Raw genomic sequence first — 24706 nt, 5'->3', positions numbered from 1 at the left:
AAAAGTCCAGAAAACAAATCAGAAGAAAGTTTGGATTCTTGTCTTTTCCCTCCTCAAGCAATTTAAAAAAACTTTTGATTCTATTCTCCCAAGTATCATGGAAAACATTCCATTTCATTCCTTTACACACGCACAAGACAAAGAACTAACTAATTTGGGAAACAAAGAAGTACGCATTCCCCTGTCTAAAAAAAAAAAAAAACAAAAAAAAAAAGATAAACCAAAAATCAGTGCTATCAAATAAAGCTGGGGGAAAAGTAATGATGTTTGCTGTTTGATGGGACACTTTGAAACCACCAAACAATTAAACCTATCCCAAAATGATATTGTCCTATCTCCTTTTTTTTTTATTCCTGACCCTCTGAGTATTGGCATGGTGCTTATACAACCAAAATGCGAAATGGATTGAGAAAATTAGCTCTGCCCTACCCCAGGTGAGATTATCTTTCTGCCAGATTTTTTTTTTTCCAATCTAGTTTACCACAGGGCCTAAGAAACACAACAGAATATGAGACTGAGAAACAATGAAGGCTGAATGGACAGCTAATTTCAGTTGCAGTACAAGTTTACACTTGCTCAAGCTACCCATCACCCTAAAAACAGGATGCAGACATCCATTATGTATGGCAAAAAATCCAAAAGGAAGGCAATTTATGGTGACATCAGATAACATTTTCATACCTTACCTTTCCATGGTCTGTGTTTTCATAATCTACAACTTCTAAGTGGGACAATCACTTAACGTGAAGTACATTTCAGAAAACATGCCACCAAGTATTTCACTTAATTTTAACATGGAATTTCTTTATCCTAATGATGAATTGTTATTAAATTGTTATTAAATTATTAAATTGTTATTAAATTATTGTAAAATCAACGTAGGGTGAAGGTTGAAACCTTCACTACTGTCAGGATTACTTCCTTCCAATGTTACGATCACAATAGGCTTGCTTTATTTAGTCTTGGTGAGAATGGCAACTGTCAATCTAAATTTATTTTAGTGTTCAACCCATTCATTATTTTTCTTACCTACTTCAAATACAGCCAATACTGAAACAACATACCTGGACTCTGAATTTCCAGGTTGTACCAACAGGAACACCAGGTATAGGTCCATAATGATTTGAAGGAACAATAGTGCACTCCTTAGTACGACCAACACAGGCCATGCCCTAAAAATACATCAGATTAAATGAATTAGTATTATAATATTGAAGAGTACTTGCAAATTCAATGCAGGTATCAAGAAATCTGATCAATGTAACAAACACATATTTCAAAATATGTTAACAATTGTTTAATAGAATGTTAATTAAATAATACATGTTTATGGGTTTGGGGGTTTTTTGTTTTGTTTGTTTTTACCTCTAGTCACCTTAATAATTCTTCTGTTGCTTTAAATGCCAGTAGACAGTGGGCAGGATTAAACATTGTCTTACTGCTTGTGCAGCTCAGTACTGAATTTTGTGTAGTGCATATGTAAGTGGAATTACAGGTGTAGCACGTACGTGAACAATCAGAGTTAACAGCTATTTCTAAAACACACTCTACCTTGCCCCAGTCTCTCTGGCTTTCAGTACTGGCAGATGGCATCTTTGCTTTCTTTTTACTCTGTTTGAGCTTTTCTCCAGCCTTTACAACTTCATTAGAATCATTTTTGCAGGAAGGACAATACCTAAAAAAAGGTTTTAGCAAATTCTCAATTACTTCACAATAATGGCAATACATTTCTTGTAGCCAAAATAGTTTAAGTTTGTTTATCTTGACTGAATACTTCAAGCTAGCAAATATATACCAGACTTAAGCAGCTGAAGCCTATGGAATGAAAAACAAACCCAACATGAACGAATATTGTCAACTTTTTAAAAAGGGCATTGCAATATCTTTCAAAGTAGAGTGCTAAAGCCGAAACTGTTAACTATTCTTTCTCATATGCTATGTGAGAAGTCTCTATATCTCCTGTGTTCTTTCTTCACTCTGCCCTCCATCATTTAGATCACATACAGAATGAGATTAGACTACGCTGATAACCAATACTCATGCTTGTTTCCACATCTGGTCACTCTACCCTCATTTTTTTTGCTTCTAGGGCAATAAATTTCACTGCAGACAGCTTCATGTCGGAGTCAAGGTATTACGTAATATGTGTACACACACACATGCAAATGCGTGAACACACACTCACTCCACAACACTGAAGGCATTTGGATTACAGTGCTGAGCGTCATTCCAGCTAACAAGAAGCCCAGTAGGAAAGCAGGAGATACTAACACACAGTGACTCCAGCAGAGAGAGAAAGGGAGCACACTGGTCCTTTTGCTGCTTCTAGTATGTTTTGATCCAACTCCAGGAATGTCAATGCAAAGACAATTCTTCATGTTTCTGGCTCCCGTCGCTTGGTTTTGGCCCATACACTACTAGTGGAGGAAGCATGATCTACACTAACATTGATAACCTATTTAAATAACTACCATGATTACTATTACTACTACTGTTTGGGTTTATTAATTAACTTTTGTATGTGGATATGAAGAAAAGAATAAATGACTCATGTTTACAAGAACAGGTTTCCCTATGTCAGTAAGGGTGCTGAATCATAAGACAATGAAGCTATCTAGATAAAAAGGAAAAATAATATGAAATGCTGAAATTGTCTAACAGTAAGACTACAAATGATGCCACAGTTGTTAAAAAAAAGAGACGACTATGCAATGACAATGTAAAAGAAGGAACAAGACATAATGCAAATTCATAAGGTCAATTAGCTATGGCATTCCCTGTGTTGATAGGGTAACTATATTACATTAGTGATTTTAAAACTGAGTTTTGTATGGAATATTAAATACTGGTTTGCATATAGAGTGTCTTAATCACCAAAAGAGAAACTTAACACCATTTCTCAAACTGCAGGCTTAAGCCCTGCAGAAAGTTTGTCAAATTTTACACTGTAAAAATACGAAATGCAATTTTTCACTTCTAAAACAAATAAAATCTGTTTTTAGACTCTTTGCTACTATGCAAGAAGGGAGAACACAGCCCTCCTTTTTGGCTAAAGCCATGGGCAGCTCCACTCCTACATATGACCAATAATTAAGATCGCACAAGGCTAGCATCACTATGTCTCCAAGAATTAACTGTTACAAGTCTGCTCTGGTACAGTATCTCTCCCACCCAGTGACTTCATCCACTGATGCAGGTATAGACTCTGACGAGTAAATCTTAAGACTCATATCATTACACAGCAAACAAAAACAAGTTAAAAAGCTAGACAAACATTTTCAGGACATTTTAATTTTATGAATTAAGCTTGTGGAAATTCATAGGGGTTTGGCCAGAAATATAAGAGGACGGGTCTAAAAGCACACTTAAGACATGACCTGAGGGGCTCTAAAGACCTTGTTGTCAGTCAACTTAATTATTGTGTGAGTGTCTACACAGCATCAAATCTTCTGTATGGAAGAAAACAGTTCTGGGGACCTTATGCAGTACAGTTTTAGTGATATTACTGGAAGAGAACAGGGAGATCCAAACAGTAATGGCTATACTTTGAAAAAAATTCTATGCTTCAAAATACGAGTAGGTTAAATCCTAAGAACACTTTATAAGAAGTTTTTGAAAAAGAATGGCTGTCAGTGAAGTCTAGAACACTAATATATTATCTGAAAAGTCATTTGAAGCACCCAGCAGGCAAGATAATCTTAGCATACTAGATAAACACTGATGGCTGGTGAGATTTCAGTATCAGTATCCTGATGTGCCTGTCAAACCTTCTGTGTACATGAGGGTGTAGAAGAAACTAGAGAGAATAAATCGTTGTCAAGGTAGAACAAAGGATTTGGTAATTTTGTGGGAGGGGATCACTGACTTCAGGCATTTTGTTTACCAGAAACTTTCCTGTGACTTGTACTGGAAAACAGATGGACTTCAGTATTGCTAGAGTACTTGATTAGAGCTGGTTCTGTGATTAAGGGGCAACTGAAAAATGGATGGACCAAACAGATGTATACTTCCAGACAGATGGTCTCACTGAAGGCTCCGAATGAAGGTAAAAAAGAGATTCTCAGCTGCTATATTCAAACGACAGGTGCAATTAGGTAAAATACTGGTTACAGACTGCAGACAGGAACAAACCACTTGCGGACTGAGAACAGTTTCCAACATGTAACATCAACTTACTTATAATGACAAGTAGTAGGAAGCAAGAGGATGTCATGCACAGAAGACCAGTCTGCCTTGACAGCAGAAAACTTGGAGATAGTTCAGACTAATACACTGTGTAATAAACACTGCTGAATAAACACTGTAATCATTTTGCATATGCAGGAAATGGAAGACACATACACAACATTCTGTTATAAATGCTATTTTTAGTTCAAATGCTTCATACATATTTCTAGTAGAACCTGAAAAAAAAAATTGTATATAGTATTTCAGCCTGCAGTTTGTCCAAAACCAGTGAACACAACTATTACCAGTGCAGAAGTTTCGTGAGAAAACTTCCAAGAGTATCCCTGTGGCCAAATGTACACACTGAGAAACACCTATCAGTGTTAATGATCTCAATCACTAACTCACATATTGGTATAAACACAGGAGTTCAGAAAAAACACCGGGCCCCAAGAAACATGCAAGCCATTAGGAACTGACCAGTAAACAAACCTACTATGGCATCTGATACAGTATAGAAGATAGAGTTATTTATTTCCAGAGACTGTTAACATTTCCAAAACATTTCCAAAACAGATTTTAACATAAAATTTAATCACAAGGAAGAAAATGCAATCATAGACATCTTAGATATTTACTGATGTCTATATAATGGAAAACTCTATTTGAATAAATTTCTATTCATTACTTAATTATAAAGGATTTGCATCCCATGTAAGTCACAGGCAGGTGATAAATGCAAACAGTGTAAATTGTAGATAGCTATTAAAGACAAACAAATGGTACAGATCCCAAGTTAACTGCATGGGCTGCTAACAGGTCCAAACAGATTCCCTTCAAAATACAATTATTCGGACTCAGGAATGCCAGTTTTTGGGCTGATAGGAATGACGAGTAGCAAGATGGTGGTCCTGCCACAGCAAGATGAATGAATGGAACAGAAGCAACAAGAAGACACAGGCAGGGACATTCAGACACAGGGAGAGAGGATGAAGGGAAAGACAAGGCTGAGCTTAAGGGAATTTTCAAGCAGTGAAGCTTGAACAAAATTAAAAGGCTGGGATATCATCATTCTTGATAAACACAATCAGATCAGATAATGTTACATAATGATTGTAATGAACAAAATGGAAATACCAGTTTTGAAACTCCATAGTGGTCATTAAAGCTTACTACTGATCCTTTGTGAATGATTTAAAACAATTAATCATGGCAGAAAACATAAGGCTTGTATTAAGCAGACGGATGAGAAACACATTAGAGTTAGAAAAAAATCTTCACTATTTTCTCTGATCAGGTGTAAAGAACAAAGAGGTGCCATGTATAGAACAGCAATACAGATAAGTAAATCATCCTTGTGTACTTACCAGTCCTCATCTTCTGGTATCTTGCTCAAGGGAGGGTTCAGGCAGTATATATGATAAGCCATATTACATTCATCACACAGAAGTTGCATGTGAGCATCCTGTTTTCCACCACACAAATAACACGAACAAAAACGGCATTCCTTATCTGGATCAGCCCTACAGTGCTTGCATTCAGGACCACTTTTTCCTGTCAATAGAAGAGAAAAAGTCAAATGTTATGTATTTTAGAGAAGTGCACTACTTTATCTACAGTAAAAAATTATTTCTGCACATGAGTACTCCCCTCTTGAAAACACTTTCTCTGTACAACAAGAATTCTGACTATCAGGGCTAGTGGGACTTCTGCTGTATAAACTAGCAGTAAAAAAAAAAAAAAAAAAAAAAAAGACTAATCTGTAACTTCTCTTATTTTCTCCCCTCCCATTCCCAACCTGTCAACTGCACATGTTCCATTATAGATGGAGTTCTGCAAAGATTTCTGGCTGGAGTCTCCTTAAATACAGCCATGAAGTAATTCCAGTTAGGTAACTGGTAACAGTCAAAAGAAGGCAAAACTACAATTCCGAACAGGGTTCTTTCCCTTGAACTAAGTTAACAGTCGGATAGAAGTAGTGGTCTGAGGTCACAGACAACCGGTAATCCACAGTAGTTCCACTGCAGCAATTTATTTTAAACACAAAGAAACACTTTCTGTTTCAGCCCACTTGGAAATCTGGACCCATGAACCTAGGTAAGAAACAAAACCATTCACATCCATTCCTCAGGGAAAAAATGCTTTTATGCAGAAGAAAATATTGAGTAGCTTAAACTAAATATGAAGAAGGGAAGAAACACTGAATTAACGCTTATCGAATGGATGTTTGAAACAAGTAGAAAGTCCAGAGAAATGATAGAGGACTTCAGAGAACTTTATCAGTGCCCAAAGAACACTGGAAAGACTACTTGATAGCTGCGAGTTGAAAGTAGAAAGGTGAAGACTCTAGACACCAGAGATAATGGAATATTTTTATTAAAGTTTAGAATGATACAGAAAATGTTCTTTCAGGTACCCTTTTGGAAGAAAACAGAAACCACAGGTTATAGATGCTCAGAAACTGAAATAGCTTGGATATTAACACTTGGAATAAATTTTCCTTTAAGTCATGTGGTGGGTTGAAAACTGCCCCCCAACATTAACTTTGCCAGCAACAGCTTCTCCCTTCCCTGCCTCTCCCTCCTCCCCCTGGACAAAAGGGACAAGATAAAGGAGTAGAGAGATGTTAGCCAAAATAATGCAGACCAGACCAAACAGAAGACAGCAGAAGCACAAAGTTAGTATCTCCCAGAGTGAAGATGCGAGAAGAGAGAGGGATTGTTTTGGGAACCAAATTTTATGGTAGATATCTCTCCAATGGGATTGGTTAGAATTATCATTTTCCTTTTTACACCCAATAGTGATTTATTTACATTTTTACTACTTTCTGCTCAAGATCTGTGAAAAATTTTATAGGCATAGCCTAAAACTACTACAAGTCCATAAGCAAACTATCTGAGGAACTCATGAACTGCTTGGCAATGTCTACTCAAAAAGGCAATTGGCTAAGGACAGTGTGATAAAGAGACAAACTCCTGTAAAAACCTTTTACAAAAATACCCAAAATACATGAAGAGAAGCAGATAACAGGAGGCAACAGGAGGAGGAGACAGAACAAAGATTAATATAAGCAGGAGGAAGCAACAGAACGGAAAAGAAATAAAAGCTGGAAGAAAAAATACGAAGAGGAGAAGGGAAAGGGGAGAAAGAAGTAGGAGAAGAAACAGAAGGAAGAATTCAAAGACGGGGAGAAGCAGTTAGACTCTGTAATCTCAAGGGTCTTTTCCAAACTAAATGATTCTATGATCCTATGTCTATGATGTCACAAGCAAGCTCATTAGTAAGGGTTTTGAAGAGCAGGCCCACTACAAAAATGAAAACAAACAATTCCCCTAAACTACCCTGATTTTGGAGGCTGCATGAACATCACATTTTTCCACAGCTCCTAAGCAGACAGAATATTAGACCAAAAGAGAAGAATACTAGAAATAAATTATATTTAATAAAACATCACCCATTCCCACATGGTGAAAGATTTAACCCTTCAGAAAACATATTCTTCCCCCCACCCCCTCCCGATGCCCTTCTGATGCATTTATAGAAACCTGAATTTGTCAAAACTGAAACATGGAGAACTACCAGAGATTTCTCTCATTAGCATAAGAGAACAGTATTCAAGGACAAACTTGTTATTTTTTATTTCTTTTCACCATGAGTCACTACAATGCTGCCTTCAGATAGCTTACCAGTTCCTTGTAAGTTTGCTTGGATAACATAAGCAATATGTTATCCAAAGTAAATATTTAATTTAGCTGATTCTTCAAAAGAAAGATTAAGTGGATTCCTGATGTATCCAGAAGAATTTTACCAGTCAAAGACATGGGGGTAGGAAGCAACAGGTATATGAAGCACATCAAATTCTAGCTATGCAACTGCTGTCCTAATGAAAGGTATTGGGGCTGAAAACAACGTGACTTTCTTTTCTGATTATAATACGATAGGGAGGGATGGAATCCAGTCTTCAAAAAGGACAAGAAGGAAAGCCCAGGAAACTACAGGTCATTCAGCCTCACCTCCATCCCTGAAAAGATCATGGCACAGCTCATTCTGGCCATCATCTCTAAGCACGTGAAGAAAATGAAGGTTATCGCAAGTATTCAACATGGATTCACCCAGGCAAAGTCATGCCTGACTAAACTGATAGCCTTCTACGAGGGCATGACTGGATGGATAGATGAGGGGAGAGTAGCGGCTGTGGTCTACCTTGACTTTCGCAAGGCTTTCAACACCATCTCCCATAGCACACTCACAGGCAAGCTTCAGAACTGTGGATTAGATGCCTGGATAGTGAAGTGGGTTGAATGCTAAATGCGTTTTGGGTTCCCCAGTTCAGGGACAGGAAACTACAGGAGAATCCAATGGAGGATTAGAAGACTGGAGCATCTACCTTACAACGCCGAGAGAACTGTGTCTGGTTAGTTTGGAGGAGACTGAGGGAGAATCTCATTAATGCTGATAAATATCTAAAGGGCAAGTATCAGGAGGATGGCGCCATACTCTTCTCAGTATTCCGTAACAGAACAGGGGGCAAAAGGCAAAAACTGGAACACAGGAGGTTCCACATTAACATAAGGAAAATATTCCTTACTTTTAAGGTGGTAGAACACTAGAATAGTTTGTGGAGTCTCGGTCTCTGAAGGCATTTAAAAACCACCTGGACATGTTCCTGTGTGATTTACTCTAGGTGATCCTGCTCTAGTAGATCCTTTCCAACACCCACCATTCTGTGATTATGTTTTTCCTAAAGGTACTGAGAACGAATGACTATGGGTTTGCAGAAATCTCATCTCCTTCCTGCTAAGGAAAAATTTGCCCTCCTAACTGAATAGGCTTCATGGAAAATTCAGTCTGCATGGGTAAAATATCTTTGGAAAATCTCTGTGCAGAGAAACTTCAGACTGAAATCTTAGAAGAAAGGAGGACTGAAATATTAAGTGTTGTGCTATAGCTGCATTCTTTCTGAAAGGCCCTGAAGAATACTTTTATTTTCGAAGGTGGAAGTAAGCAGGTTTAGAGAGGGAAAGGGATGGAGTTTTGGGTAACAAAGAGTCAGGGGGCTGCTGACTCCTCAATAGGGGAACACCTGTGAAAGGCCTCAAACAAATGAGGGCTTTTTCCCCTAAAAAGGTGACACAGTTGGTAAGTCCAGCTGAAAGGTCTCTACAGTGATGAGTGTAGGATGTAACAAACAAGAGGAACTGTAAGTGACTGTGCAGCTGCAAAGCTATGATCTAATAGCTATCACTGAAACTTGGTGGGACAAATCACATGACCAGAGCACTGCAACTGATGGCTATAAACTGATCAGTAAGAAAAGAGTGGCTGGCAATTTTCCCTCTATGGACTCATTGCACAGAGGTGTCTTTGAAAAACAGCAATGAACAGGTCAAGAGCTTGTTGGTGAAAATTACAGGGTAAGCCAACAAAGAATATCTCATGTTTGGTGTTTATTATTGGCCACCTGCTCAAGGGGAGCCTGCTGACTAGGTGTTTTTACTTAACTACAGGCTCACAGGCTCTGATCCTGCTACAGGACTTCAGTCACACTGACATCTGCTGGAAAAGCAGCACAGCAAGCTGTAAGCAGTTCAGGAGTCTACTGGAGAGCATCAAGGATCATTTCTTAATCCAGGTGATAGCCAGAAAAGAAGCACTACTGAAACTGCTTCTTACCAGCACAGATTAACTCATTGGAGAGGTCAAGATCAGTGGCAGCCTGGGCTGAAGTGATCATGCCCTGGTGGGATTTACAGTCTTGAGGGATACAGGCCGAACAAAGATTAAAGTCAGGATGCTGAATTTTAGGAAACTGAACTCTTAGTTCGTTAAGGAACTGGTGGAACTCCCTGGGAAATTGCTCTCAGAAGCAGAAAAGAACTGGCAGCTCTTGAAGGACATTTTTCTTACAGTGCAGGAGCTCTCAACTCTCATGTATGAGCAATCACGCAAGTAGTGCAGCAGAAGAGCAATACTGAGTAAGGACCTCCTGGTCGAACGGAAGAGTAGTAAGGAAATACATTGGAATCAGGGATATGTACCTAGGACAGAATATGGTCATGTGTAGGGATAGGATCACTAAAGCTAATGCACACAGGTGCTAAACCTGGCCAGCGATACAAAGAATAGTAAGAATGGCTTCCACAGGTATTGTGGTCAGAAAACAATGAAAGAAAGTGCACCTGTTCCCACATTCCCTGCTCTGCCCCTATAAATGAGACAGGAGAACTACTGATAGCCAGTATGGAGAAGGCTCAGGTAGGCAGCAATTCTTTTTGCCTCAGTTTTCACTAGTAATCTCTCTTCCCACATCTGTCAAGTCCTTGAACTTCAAGGCAGGGACAGGTGGAATGAAGTCTCTCCCACTTTAAGAGGGAATCAGGTCTGAGATCATCTGAGGAACCTGAACATATGCAAATCATTCACAAAACCATGGTTGAGGGAACTGGCTGATGCAGTTGCTAAGCTTCTCTCCATCATGTCTGAAAAGTCACAGCTGTCAGGGCAAGTCCTCAGTGACTGAAGGTATATCACACCCTTTTCTGAAAAGGTTAAAAATCAGCACCTTGGTAATTACTGACCAGTCAGCCTCATCTCTGTGCCCAGTAAGGTCACACAACAAAGACTGCAGGAAAACACATCGTAGCATATGGAAGAGAGTGAACCAACATGGCTTCACCAATTGTGCCTGACTGATCTAGTGGTCCTCTACAACAGAATGAATATATCGCTAGGTAAGGGAAAGCAAAATATGAGCCCACTGCTGAAGGGGATGGATGAGCCAGTGACAGAGGACACAGAGAAGGAATTACTGAATGCCTTCTCTGCTTCAGGCTGGCCTTCAGTCCCTTGAGGTAACAGAAAAAGTCTGGAAGAAGGAAGACTTTCCCTTTGTTGAGGAGGATCAAGTTAGAGATCAACTAAATAAACTGAATATCTGTAAATTCAGTCCTGATGGGGTGCACCTGTGAGTGCTACTGGAGCTGGCAGAAGTCATTGCTGGGCTGCTCTCAATCATCTTTGAAAGCTCCCGGGGAACACGGGACTGGAGGAAAGCCACTGTCACTCCAGGCATCAAAAGGACCAGAAGAAAGACCCTTGAAGCTACATGCCAGTCAGCCTTGCCTACATTCCTGAAAAGCAGATGGAACAGCTCATTCTGGTCATATTGAGGAAATTAAGGGTATCAGAACTAGGCAACACAGTTTCACCAAGGGAACCTCATGTCTGAATAATCTAATAACCTTCTACAAAGATGGAGAGGTAAACGAAGGGCAGCAGATGTGGTCTATCTTGATTTCAGCAATGCTTTCAACACTATCACCCATCACATCTTCATAGGCAAGCTTAGGAAGTTCAACAGACAGTGAGGTGGCTTGAGACTCAGATGAAGGGCAGAGCTTAGAGGGCTGTGGTCAGCAGCAGAGTGTAGTTGGAGGCCCTTGACTAGGGGGGTTGTTTAGCCTGGAGAAAAAGGAGGCTCAGGGGAAACCTTATCACTCTCTGAAAACACCTGAAAGCAAGCTACATCAAGGTCTCTTCTCCTAAGTAACAAATACTAGGACAAGAGGGCCATAGGAGGCTTAGATTGGACAATAGGAAGAATTTCTTCACTGAATGTGTTGTAAAGCACTGGAACAGGCTGCCTAGCAAGTAGCTGAGCCACTATCTCTAAAAATATTTAAGAGACATGTAGACATTGCACTTAGAGACATGGTTTAGTAGTGGACTTTACTAGGTTAATGGTTGGGCTCAATGATCTTAAAGGTCTTTTCAAAGCTAAATGATTTTATGATTCTATCATAAAAAATACTTATGTCAGATCAAATTGTGCCACTGTAGACAGTTCTGTATGGTCAGCAAGTGATCATTCATCCCCTCAACACACACACACACAGAGTTAAAAAAATTAATTCACTACAGTAGCTGCAGGGAAGAACTAAATACTCATAGTAATTTTACCTGTCTTAAAAAGTTTCATAAACAATTAGAATTACAAAATAAGTAGGTACACAAATGCAAAGCAGCATCTGTAGTTTTGTTTATTTCTCATACTACATTTTTTTTAAATAAAACCAGGTTTTAAGATATTGCAAAAACCCTTTAATGTAATCAAGATAAAAACAGACAGCATGGTTACTTTTTTGTGAGTAATCTGAGGAACGTAAATTGTAAGTATTGAAAAATGGTGACAAATTAATTTACGGAAATTCACATTTCTAAGAATACAATGTCAAACGGTATTCTCTCCTCTGAAAAACAGAGGCTTTTTAGATAACAGCAAATGGAGAGTAAGTAGACTTGTTCTTATGCACTAAACAAGGGTTCTGAAAAAGTGCCTTGGAGTCATGTACATATAATAATATCCAATACCTCGCAGGAGAGCTGCAGTGCAATCTCTCAGTGTTGCCATCACAAACATTTATCATTCCAAACTTTAATGTATTTTTAAACTCAGAATAAAATGTCACACTACTTTTATGTAAGCTGCCACCAACTCATTCTTATGGTTGTGGGAAGGTTGAGGAGGTTATGATAGTTAACTTTTTAGAAGGTTATGCAAAACAAACATTAATCACCCCTTTTTTCCACAGTACAAGCAGTTTTTGCACAAAGTTGTGGGATTTTTAGGGGTTTTTGTTTGGTTGGGTTTTTGTTGTTGTTGTTGTTTGTGGGGGTTTTTTGTTGTTTAATGCTGACATGATGACAGAGTTAAAGTGCATCACTACGGACCGATTTTATCTTTGATATTTCTTGAAAGTTTAAATGACAAGTCAATTGCAAGAACAGTTTTGGTGACCTGCACACCTGTCTAGGAACTTAACTGAGACTACAAATTCATTCTGCAGGGCTAATTTAGAATGTTATTAGCTGTCTGCTTATGACTGACAGCAGTGTTACCAGTTTCTTAATGGAGATATCTTATAGCAAATATACTTGTAGAACAGGAATCTATAAAAGATTCCATGTTATTAGTTTCTCAAAAGCACAAAACAATTTTTATTACCTCTGCATGCTTATCCTTTTTTTTTTCTTAACAGAAACATTCATTAAATTTGTACTTCTAGCCAAATGATTTAAAAAAAACATACTTTTGAAATCTCCATCTCCAAATGTCAATGGATAGGCTCCTGGCTTTTCGATCTTGTACATTTCCTCTATAAAAAGGATTTTACAATCATTTATTGTGTCTTCTGGGCCTCTGAAAAACAAAAAGCATAAAAAGTACATTCAACTTAGTTCATCAGAAAACAGATTCTCTACTTTATGAGTCCTAAGCAATGAGATAAAGCTAACTAGCACACCTTTTTCATCTCTGATAGAATGCTTTATTACAACTCACATGCAGAGTTCATTAACTCAGTAGTACTACCAGTTTTTAAAAAAACAAACCAGATTTTAAAAACTCACATACAGCCTACTGTATTACCTTCAGTCTACCTGGCACCTGAATATGTGCTTACCTGAATACGTGCTTACTAACAGATATCCATAACTTTGTCATTCTACTTTGAAAACATACAGGATTTTTTTATTTGGCTGAACATAGCAGACCAAACAAAAAAAAGGTATCCTCACACACATGTCATATCAAACATTATAAAAGTATATTATCAGAAATGAACCAGAATCATGACTTAGACACTTTACCAGATGCTACATGGAATCCAAAGCAATAGAAAGCTTAAAATGCCCTTCTATGGCTTCCAAATATTCCAGAAACCTATAACCCAACCCTGCAAAGACATTTACAACACTGAATTATGTAGTGCAAGTAGTCCTGTTAATGTCAGGTTTCTGTGCAGAATCTAAAATCTGTTCACCATATCTCAGTGATGAGTAACAAATACTCCATTACTCTACAACACTAACGCTGAAAGACTCCAGAGAAGGGCTAGGAAATACTACATGTGAAGGTTTTCACCTCTTCTTACTAGAGTCTCTTTGTATTTGCTAAAATTCTAATTAAAATGTAAACATAACTAGGAAGAAAACAGTTAATGCTAGCAAATTTCAAAGAGAACATACAAATACTACCTCAGTGCAAATACATCCATCAGATAGAGAGCGGTTTATTTTCCTGACCAGGAAAATCATGTATTTAAAATAATTTTTGTTTGCACTCCAGAATGCATGATTAAAAGCAGTTCTAGCCTAGATTTTTTTAGGTTTCCATACCATTAAGTGAACACTGAAAGTCTGATTTTCTGGATGAAACTGCATGGTCCAACCTATCACACTAGCAAACTGGACACAGCTTCCGTTATGACAGAGTATGCCTCCAACAACCTAAGGCTACTTCCAGTCTATAAATCACTAAAGCATGTAAATTCCTCCACCTGTTAACAAATGTGCATCGCTACTTAAGCCACAATTGCCAGAATTATTTCTAAGTTCTACCTGGTAGTTCTAGATAATTTCAAGTTAAAATCACATCAAATCTCCTTACACTCTTTAATGCTATAAATCTCATTACATTATGACCTTCCTCCTTAGCTATGCTGCTGTTTGCCTATCCAGCCTGATTCCTGTAGGAGTTATTTTACCGTAACTCAAAAGTAGCAAATTTATTTTTTAAACCAAAATACAGAACCATGCCTTCTTTCACCATTCAGAGGTGATTCTTCCCCTTTACTCTCCTCCTGTGAGACCCCACCTCAAATACTGTGTCCAGGTCTGGTGTCCCCATCACAAGGACACAGATCTGTGAGATTGAGTCCAGAAGAAGGCCACAAAGACAATCGAAGGGCTGGAACACCTCTGCTATGAGGGTAGGGTGAGGAGGCTCAGGTTGGTCAGCCTAGAGAAGGCTGTAGGGGGACCCTACAGCTCCCTTCCAATACCTGAAGGAATCCTATGGGAGGGCTGAAGAGAGACTTTTCGCAAATGTGTCTAGCAAAAGGACAAGAGGGAATGGTTTGAAGCTGAGGGAGAATAGCTTTAGACCGAATCTTAGGAAGAAGTTCTTCAGTATGAGGGCGGTGGTACTCTGAAATAGGTTGCCCAGGGAAGTTCTGGATGTCTCCTGCCTGGGGGTGTTTAAGGCCAGGCTGGAGAAGGCCTTGCGCAGCTGAGTCTAATTGAGAGGAGTCCCTGTGCAAGGTGGGGAGGTTGGAACAGACAATCTCTAAGGTCCCTTCCAACCTAAGCCATTCTATGATTCAACCGTGTACTGTGAAATTTTATACTTTTGTCAAAAAAAAAAAATACAGAATCATAGAATGCACTGGATTGGAAGGGACCACTAAAGGCCACCTACTCCAACCTTCCTGCTGGTTTTAACATGTTTAGCACATTTTAAACATTAAGCAGATCTGTACAAAAAGTCAGAATAGTCACAGAAGTTAATAATATGTTGAATATTAGCAAGCATACTACTACTTGTGCATCTACAGAATGCTTGAAGCACAATTTAGTAGAGTAAGTTAAAAGCCAAATGTGAGCTGAATAGAATTTTTATTAGGAGTAAATTCCACTGGTGCCAATTAAAACTATTAAAATTACTTTTTAACTACAATAATTACCACAATGTTTTCTTGAAAGATACCACAAAAAGATTTGTAAATTACCTCAGTGGTGTTACTGTTCTAAAATGCACCACAGCAAAAAGTTTTTTTGAAGAGTGCAGAAGTATGGATTTTTATCATCAACTTTATTACAAAAAAAATCACATATGTATTATCTCAAAGAGCTGAAGTCCAACAGTTTTTTAATATATAGCAAATTAAACAAAACAAGTCTAATAGAAAATGCAGAAGTCTCAAAAAAATGAAATTCAGTTGCATAGGTAGCAATTGGTAAAAACATGGGTTTCTATCATAGCACTGCGATCCTACTGACATAAAAAATACTATTCCTGTATCTAGATGGAATTGATAAAATATATGGAACTATCTGTATCACATATTAGGTCATGGCCTCTTGCATTTTTCCTTTGTGACAATGGCACTCCGAAAGTAACTTTCAGAAGCTTTTCCTACAGATAGCCAGTATCTGACCCAGAGAAAATAATTTCATTTTCTGTGAGTTACATAAGCAGCAAGCAAATACTATCAAATGACTTTGCAAAGCTGGTATGTTCCAACAAATGCCACGGTTGCATATATGGAACTACAGAGGAAGACCAACCCCCACTGTAACAAATGACAGCTAATAATAAATGGTTAAGCCTCAATAAAGCTAAAAATCTCTACTCAACTAGTTATTCTTAGAAGAGAAGCTCTTCTGCTATATTACACATACTTTAATTGTGATCTGACCTCACAATGTATCTTAAAAATTACAATTATCTAATAAAATTATGGTTATATTATTCTATCTACACAAGAAATACCACCTTTATTCATTTCTTCATATTATCATACCAAAAATATAGTTAAAAAACAATTCTGTGTAATACACATAGTAAATGGGACTGCACATGTATTTCACTTAAGTACACTAAATGCTTTAAAGAAATTAAATCCAAATCTAAATAAGACAGAACTGCTAGTACAAGTTTTCCCTTCAGAAAGATTAGCCATAGGCAGACAGACTTCAAACAAACCTTCTTCTAGTTTCCCACAGACCCATAGTTCTTTTTTTTTTTTTTAAACTTTCAGGTTGCAAATCACTCTGGACCTATGTAGTCACAGCTGACTAGAATTATGGCAACTAGGTATTACCTTAGATACATAAAAGGTCAACTTTCAAGAAAACACAATCTTCTAGATGACAATTACCACACTGAGATAACTCTATCAGTTCTTGGTCTGCAAGATTGTGTTACAATTGCCAGGTTTCTGGGCAATTTTCTGGGTTTATCACTTCACTATGATGAAATTAGAAGAAAAATATTTCAACATGCACTAGGAGTGCAATACAGCTATCTACTCTCAAAATACAGAACTGCATTGTGATGTTCACTTCAATATTTACACTCTGAGTCATCATCAAACAGAATAATGTTTCGAAATTAAAGCAAATACACGTAAAGGCAAAAAAAAATCTTAAATGGAAAATACCTCTATCTGATAAGATACTGCAATGTGAAAATCACCACAGACTGCTTTACATTTAAACATTAACAATAACTTATGCTAAACTGTAGTTTCAAACTGCAAACACACATTGTCTATACATAATGAAATAAAATCTGAAACATCCATAAAATAATTACAACCCTCACCAAATATGACTAGAGACTTGATTTTGAACAGGCTTGTTTTAAAGGTAACTTACAAAATCATCTGACATGAAGAAAGCAGGTTACGCTAACTATTTGACCAAATTTTGCTATGTTGCTCTGAATCATATAAAGGTTCTCTACATTTAGTACTGTATACAAGCACAAAAGTAGACAATATTTCAAGATTTTTTTCAGAATATTCCATACTCATTTATATATCATGAAAATACAAACACAGTTACAAAATAGGACAGTATTAGCTGTACTTCTAATTCAATTTTTTTTTTTTTTTTTTTACACAGGCCACTATAATGACAAAGACAGAAGACAACTTTTAAACTATGCACAAATTTGGTTACTATATATAACACCAGGATTAAAAAGAAAAAAAAAAGACCCCATTATTTTCCAGGGTATGCTGAAAACTTTACTATCAAAGCCATCATATTCCAATACGAGTTGTTACTGCTTTTAAAAACAGAATAAACAAAACACAACACACACACCCCTAACTCTCAATCCTACAAATTCACATCATGGATTCATACACAAGCCAGCCAGGATATTACATTTTTTTATTCTCAGTAGCTGATAAAATGCTTGATGCATTTACAAATCAATACATGGTGTCAGAGTCTGGAAGCAGAGATCTGGATGCAGGGACTACCCTTTTTTTCCTTAGCCTGGAAGCTGTAAGTGAGACCAACATCAGAAAAGCAGGCATAAAATTAGTACCTGGGGGAAGGGGAAAGCATTGGCCTGAGAGAAGTCCCATTATCAGATCCCAATAGTCTATTTATCACAGTAGCTCAAGCTTGACCCTGCCCTGTGCCATGAAATCCACGGAGAAGGCAAAGTGGAAAGGAGTGAAGACTGCTTCCACTTGTTGCACGCTTGGATGGGCCAGGGGCCAGCAGTGTGGCTGCATGCATCCACGGTCCTGTGGGAAAGCCACGTGTGCAAACAGGTGAGTAGGCATCAGCAGCACTACCACAACTACTCCCTCCTTTAATATAGAAAATCATCATAGAATGCACCAGGTTGGAAGGGACCCTCAAAGGCCATCTTGTCCAACCCCTTGCAGCAAGTGGGGACATCCTCAACAAGACCAGGCTGCTTGGAGCCCCATTAAGTTTGACCTGGAATGTCTTGAGCTATGGGGCCACCACAACCTCTCTGGCTCAGACTGTTAACTGTTAGTGCTTGCATTTGTATTCCAAAAATGGGCTTTCTTCTGCCAAAAATCTCAGAAAGACCTCTTATGGACAAGGTGGAGAGAAAAGTCCCAAAACCCAGCTGAAGAAAAGATGCACTGTCACCTTTGCAAGACAGATGTCTATAGTGTTCACTTGGGTAGCAGAAGAGCTTTCTCTTCAAACCAAGCAATTCAGGGGATCTAATGTCTCCTTTCTATTGGGAATGATGCCAGGCTACAGAACAAGCATCAGAAATCCCCTAAAACCCACCAGCTGTATTCCCTGTAAAGTGCAATCTAGCACTAACACAACTTAAAAGCCTGGTTTAACAAACCTTGGCTTCTCACTCCACAGATTGCCAGCCTATTGGCTGCTATAGCTGATAAAACCAGTTTGGCTGGACCTGCAACTACTGCAGCATAGGATGTTTTTTTCCATTTGGTTAGGAGATGTTTTTCCAGACATGAGAATTTTAGAAAGCGCAGGACATGACTCCTGTTTAAAAGCTGGGCTTTTCGAGCACAAATCTTGGGAGATGCACTGTTTTGGCGGACTTTGATCAGTTTGGTTGCTGGCTGGCCAAGGCAGCCCAAAAAAACCATCTGCTACATCACAGTGGTTCACACGAAGCCATCACTCCCTTCTCCCCAAACCTGTTGACCATGTATCTCTGCAAAAGGGATGAGAAATTAATGCTCAGGTAGAGTTGGCTCTGATATTTCTCACACTACTGTGTTGCACCTCTCTATCTCCATCAGCCCCCAAGCACCACTGCAGTGAAGCTCCTCTCCCAGCATGAGATCTCACACCATCACTACATTACTTCTTCAAGCTTCATTGCACAGGAGGGTTTTACGGAGGCCTCTCCATGCTTTGCTACTTCTCATCAAGGTACTCCCCAGAGTCAAGGTGCTTCCCCATGTACCCTTGCACTTTCCCTTCTTAGCAGGATTTAGAGCAGGAGATATCATCACCCTCCAGTTCTCATAAAAGCCTCCAAGCCCACACATTCATCCCCTTAGAGCACCTCCAAAATCACCAGCATGTAACACCCAATTCCTTACACCATGCTGCCAACTCAACACCCTCCAATTTTAAGGACAAAACTTTAAACCTTGAACTCAACAAAGTCTGTGGCTGGCATTATCACAGCGCTGAACAGGCATCCAGTTTTCAACATGCAGATGTTAACTCCACCTTAACTGAATGCTCATCAAGAATCAGGTAAAAAGAGCTACAAGAAGACCTAGAAAGGGATTGAACCACAAAGGTTTCATATATGAAAATCAAAGCTACAGGAGCTGTGCTTCATATCACAGGGTATGGTCTAAGCTCCAGCTTACTTCTCTATGTATTCATGGATTGACTTGCAAGACCTGGAACAATACCAAGAGTCTGCTCAAGATACCGTTCTAGGGTTCTGCACTAGCCAATAAGCTCTCTTGCACTAGGAAGGGGCAGAGCTACCAAATGGTGATTCTTATAGAAGAGGTTAAACGCTTCTCTCCAGATTTTACATCAAAGTACAATTCTGACAGCAGATGCAGCACGTGTGTATGTACTCATCACGAATTCAGACACAGTTATAACAGACCAGTCTGTGTACCTAGACGGACTGAGAATTTCAGTTCAAGAACATGAGAAGAAGCACTTGCCTTCAAAGCAAAAACTCATGAGGATACACTCTCAGGGTGGAAAGGACTTTCAGAAAAAGAACAAGGGAGAAGTCTTTAAAAAACAGTAACATATTAAATATGATGATATGATGTACAATAATATTAAATAAAATAAATATTTCCAAGGTGCTTTTAAACCAAGTACTCACCTCCCCCCCTGGGCCCCAAGGAGAAGAGGGAAAAAAGGAAAAGGGAAAAGGGAAAAGGAAAAAGGAAAGGGAAAAGGGAAAAGTGAAAGGCAAAAGGGAAAGGGAAAAGGGAAAAGGAAAAGGAAAAGGGAAAAGGAAAAGGAAAAGGGAAAAGGAAAGGGAAAAGGAAAGGGAAAAGGAAAGGGAAAAGGAAAGGGAAAAGGAAAGGGAAAAGGAAAGGGAAAAGGAAAGGGAAAAGGAAAGGGAAAAGGAAAGGGAAAATGGAAAGGGAAAATGGAAAGGGAAAATGATCTGCAGGTATCCACCATAAAATAGCAAATACATAGTAACTGTTTCCTACAGAACTGCAGAACACATCCATCTGGACTCAAATATCATCCAGTCAAACCCCTGATCCAGCACTAAAGGGTCAGCACTAATGCATTTCCCTAAGCTGCCATGTCCACATGCTGCTTAAACACCTCCAGGGATGGTGACTCCACCACTGCCCTGGACAGACCATTCCAATGTTTGATAACTCTGTGAAGAAATATTTCCCAATAACCAGCCTGAACCTCTCCTTGCACAGCTTGAAACCATTTCCTCCAGTCCTTGCCACCAAGGAGAAGAGGCTGGCCCCTCCTCGCTCCAACTTCCCTTCAGGTAGTTGCAGAGAGCCATGAGGTCTCCCCGCAGCCTTCCCTTCTCCAGACTGAACAACCCCAGTTCCCTCAGGGGTCCCTTGTAGGTCATGTGCTCCAGACCCTTCACAAGCTTCACTGCCCTTCTCTGGACATGCTCCAGCACCTCAATGTCCTTCCTATAGTGAGGGGCCCAGAAATGAACACAGTATTCAAGGTGTGGCCTCACCAGTGCTGAGTAGAGGGGGATGATCACCTCCCTGTTCCTGTTGGCCACTGTTTCTAATACAAGCCCAAACGCCATTGGCTTTCTTGGCCAGCTGGGCACACTGTCACTCCTATTTAGTCAACTGCCAACCAATACTCCCACATCCTTCTCTAAGTTGCAGCTTTCCAACCACATGTCTCCAGGTCTCTAGCTTATTATGAGGTTGTTGTGACCCAAATACAGGACTTGGCATGTGGCCTCATTGCACTCCACACAATTAGCCTTGGCCCACTAGTCTAACCTGTCCAGATCCGATTGTAAAACTTCCCTACCCTCCAGCAGGCTGACAGCCACCCAGCTTGGTGTCATCTGCAAATTTACAGAGGGTGCACTCATTCCTCTCTTCCTGCCAGATTTAAGTCCATTCACCACCACTCTTTGGGCCCAGCCATCCAGCTCATTTTTTACCCAATGCAGAGAGTACCTATCCAAACCTTGTGCCATGATTTTTTGAAGGAGAACACTGTGGGAGGCAGTGTCAAAGGCTTTAGTAAAGTCCAGGTATACAACGCCCTTGACACTTCCCTCATCCACTAAGCAGGTCACCTTGTTGTAGGAGGAGATCAGATTAGTGAGACAGGACCTACCTTTCATAAACCCATGCTGACTCAGCCTGATCACCTGCTTGCCTTGTAAGTGCCATGTGATGGCACTCAGGATGACCCGCTCCACAACCCTTCATGGCACTGAGGTCACACTGAATTTTCATATAGAACCAAACACAAATGAAAACTGCTCACAAACAAGGTCAAAAGCACATTTCTGAAGTTGGTAATGAATGGACTTTTGCAGGTTTAATGTACATGACAGCATCAAGGATTCTCCTGCTCAGAACAGGATGAATTTCATCTCACCATGAATTCCTGAAAATCAGGAAGTACACAATGAACTACAAAGAGAAAAATTCCTAATTAATTTAAAAGTCCTAATTAATTAATTAAACAATTGCTCATTTTGGAATGTCTTCATTCCTTGTATTGACCAAATCTCTTCAAGTTACTCATACCACCTGTGCCATGATGTTTAAATCCCTTAGTGCATGACATCAAATGTTCCATTTACACACCTAATGAGTTCTGCATAATGGCAGTACAGCCCTTCCATGTCTTAATGTGTATGTTTGATATGTGTGATGATGTCATCATTACTCATTCTTACATAGATGTGTACAAATATTCATAAATTTTTGGGGAAAAATTGTTAGATACTCCTCAAGAAAAAAGCGATGAAACCGCAGAGGTGGTAGACAAGCAGAAGACCCGAGACGATCCAAAGAGAAGGAACCTAGCACTCAAGAACCACCACAACAAAGCAGATGTGCAATCACTTGAAGTGTAATCATGTGAAGAACAAGTACCAGGACAACAGCTTCACGGGGAAAGCTCTCATGCCCTTTTTGGGTAACCGGCACACTTTGATGCCTTCCTGAAACACCTATGCATCAGTGCATACATCCTGGGGAACAAGCAAGAGTCTGTGTATCTCCTGCAGGTCTGTGACCTCATTGGGAGATGTGGTGGGATAGCTCACATGACTGGAGTTATGTGCCAAATAGATACAGACTCTTCAGGAAGTACATTCTAGAAAGGCAAGGAGTAGGAGTTGCTCCATATCTAAGGACAGTTCAGGGCCCAGTAAAGTGCTTAAAGGTCAAGATCAGCAAACAGAACAACGTGGGTGATGCTGTAGTAGGTGCTATAGACCTCCTAATTAGGTATAAGTATGCAAGGCCTTCTTCAGACAACTCTAAGTTTCATGTTTACAGGCCCTGGCTCTCACAGGGAACTTGAAGCACCCTGGTATTTGCTGGAAGGACAGTAGAGCACAAGACAACCAGCCTATGAAATTTCTGCAGCACAGTGCTAACAACTTCCTGACACAGGTGAGAAAGGAGTGGTGCACTGCTTAGATCAAATACTTACAAACTGGAAAGAATTGTCATGAGGCATTAAAATCAGGGCAGTCTGGCTGCAATAATAATGTGAATATGAAGTTAAGGATCCTTAGAGGAAGGTGCAAGATAAAAACCAAGACAACTCTGGATTTCAGTACAGGGACTGTAATCTCTTCAGAGATCCGCTTGGAAAAATCTCACAGCACACAACCCTGGAGAGAAGACAGGTTGGGTAGAGACAATTGACATTCAAAGATCACCTCCTCTAAGCTCAAGGAAGCCCTGCCACCATGGCAGGAAACCAAAGGCAGCAGAAGCCTGCATGGATGAGCAAGGAGCCTCAAGACAAAACTCAAGAGGTGGAAGCAGTGACAGCTGACCTAGCTGGGAATAAGGAGCTCCTGTCCAATTCTGTAGGCATAGGGTTGGGAGACACAGTCTACCCTCATTTGAATTTTACAAGATGTAAAGGGAAAAAAGGAATGATTCTGCAATTATAACAGGATAGCCTGAGAAAATGACTGCACACTGCTGAATATGCATGGCCTCTGATGAAAATAAACACAGAAAAGTCAAGGTACTCAGCACTGCCTTTGATTCAGTGTGCAAGACCAAAGCTCAGGAACACCAGGCCCCAAGAGCAGATGGAACATGCGAAGCAAGGAAGACTTAGTGGAGGAGGACAGGGTTATGGATCACTGAAACTGGACATATATAAGTATCTAACAGGCTGTACCCATGAGTGCTGAGGGAGCTGCTTGACTGCAGGACAAGCATTAGTTATATTTGAAAGGTCATGAAAACTGGGACACCTTCCTGAGAACTGGAAGAAAGCAAATGCCACTACCTTCAAGAAGGAAGATCATCTAATGGATTGGTCAGCCTCAACTCAATCAATCAGTTCAATCAGGAGTAAATAATCCTGGAAATAAATTCCAGACAAAGTAATCAGGAATTGTGAGCATCTACTTACAAAGGGTAAATCACACTCAACCTCCCTGAGAGTCTTCTATGATGAAGTGACTTGTTTGGAAGGTAACAGGAAAGCAGGATATATTCATGTCCACTTTAGTCTAAGGCTTTTGATATTGTCTCCCAAACATCCTCATATATAAGATGATAAGGCATTGGTTAGGTAAGTGCACAGTAAGAGAAATGAAAACTCACTGAATCCATAGGATTGTGACCAGGGGTACAAAGTTGGAAGCAAGAAAGTAGCACCCCAGGGGTTGACTCTGGGGCCAATACTGTTAAACATCCCCATTAATGACCTGAATAATAGGAATAGAGTAGACTCTCAGCAAGTTCACAGATTATACAAAACCAGAAACCATTAGTAACAGATGCATATGTCACCCTTCAGAGTGATCCAGAAAATTGGACAGAGAAATTTAATTACAATCAACAAGACAGAGTCCAGCACACAGGAAGTACCCCATGCATCAGTAGAAGCTGAATGCCAACCAGGTGGAGAGTAACTTGGTGAAGAAGGACCGTGAGGAACTCATAAACAAGCTGACTATAAACCAGCAATGTGCCCTTGTAAGCAAAGCAGGGCAACAGCCTCCTGG

The 24706-nt window shown here is 39.5% G+C and overlaps 1 protein-coding gene across 1 annotated transcript in view; it reads right to left on the bottom strand.

Annotated features, from left to right (window-relative positions):
* Positions 1-24706, bottom strand: part of UHRF2 (ubiquitin like with PHD and ring finger domains 2) — an 83450-nt gene that overhangs the window by 17537 nt on the left and 41207 nt on the right. The window contains exons 5-8 of the mRNA XM_054397316.1: positions 13257-13366; positions 5535-5721; positions 1552-1675; positions 1065-1172 (exon numbers count right to left, since the gene is read on the bottom strand). Coding sequence (XP_054253291.1) covers positions 1065-1172; positions 1552-1675; positions 5535-5721; positions 13257-13366 — 529 coding nt within the window. The remainder of the gene's footprint in view (positions 1-1064; positions 1173-1551; positions 1676-5534; positions 5722-13256; positions 13367-24706) is intronic.

Source organism: Indicator indicator, chromosome Z (assembly GCF_027791375.1).
Source record: "Indicator indicator isolate 239-I01 chromosome Z, UM_Iind_1.1, whole genome shotgun sequence".
Taxonomy (NCBI): domain Eukaryota; kingdom Metazoa; phylum Chordata; class Aves; order Piciformes; family Indicatoridae; genus Indicator; species Indicator indicator.
The sequence above is the reverse complement of the archived record's forward strand: the minus strand, read 5'-3'. Positions and strand labels throughout refer to the sequence as shown.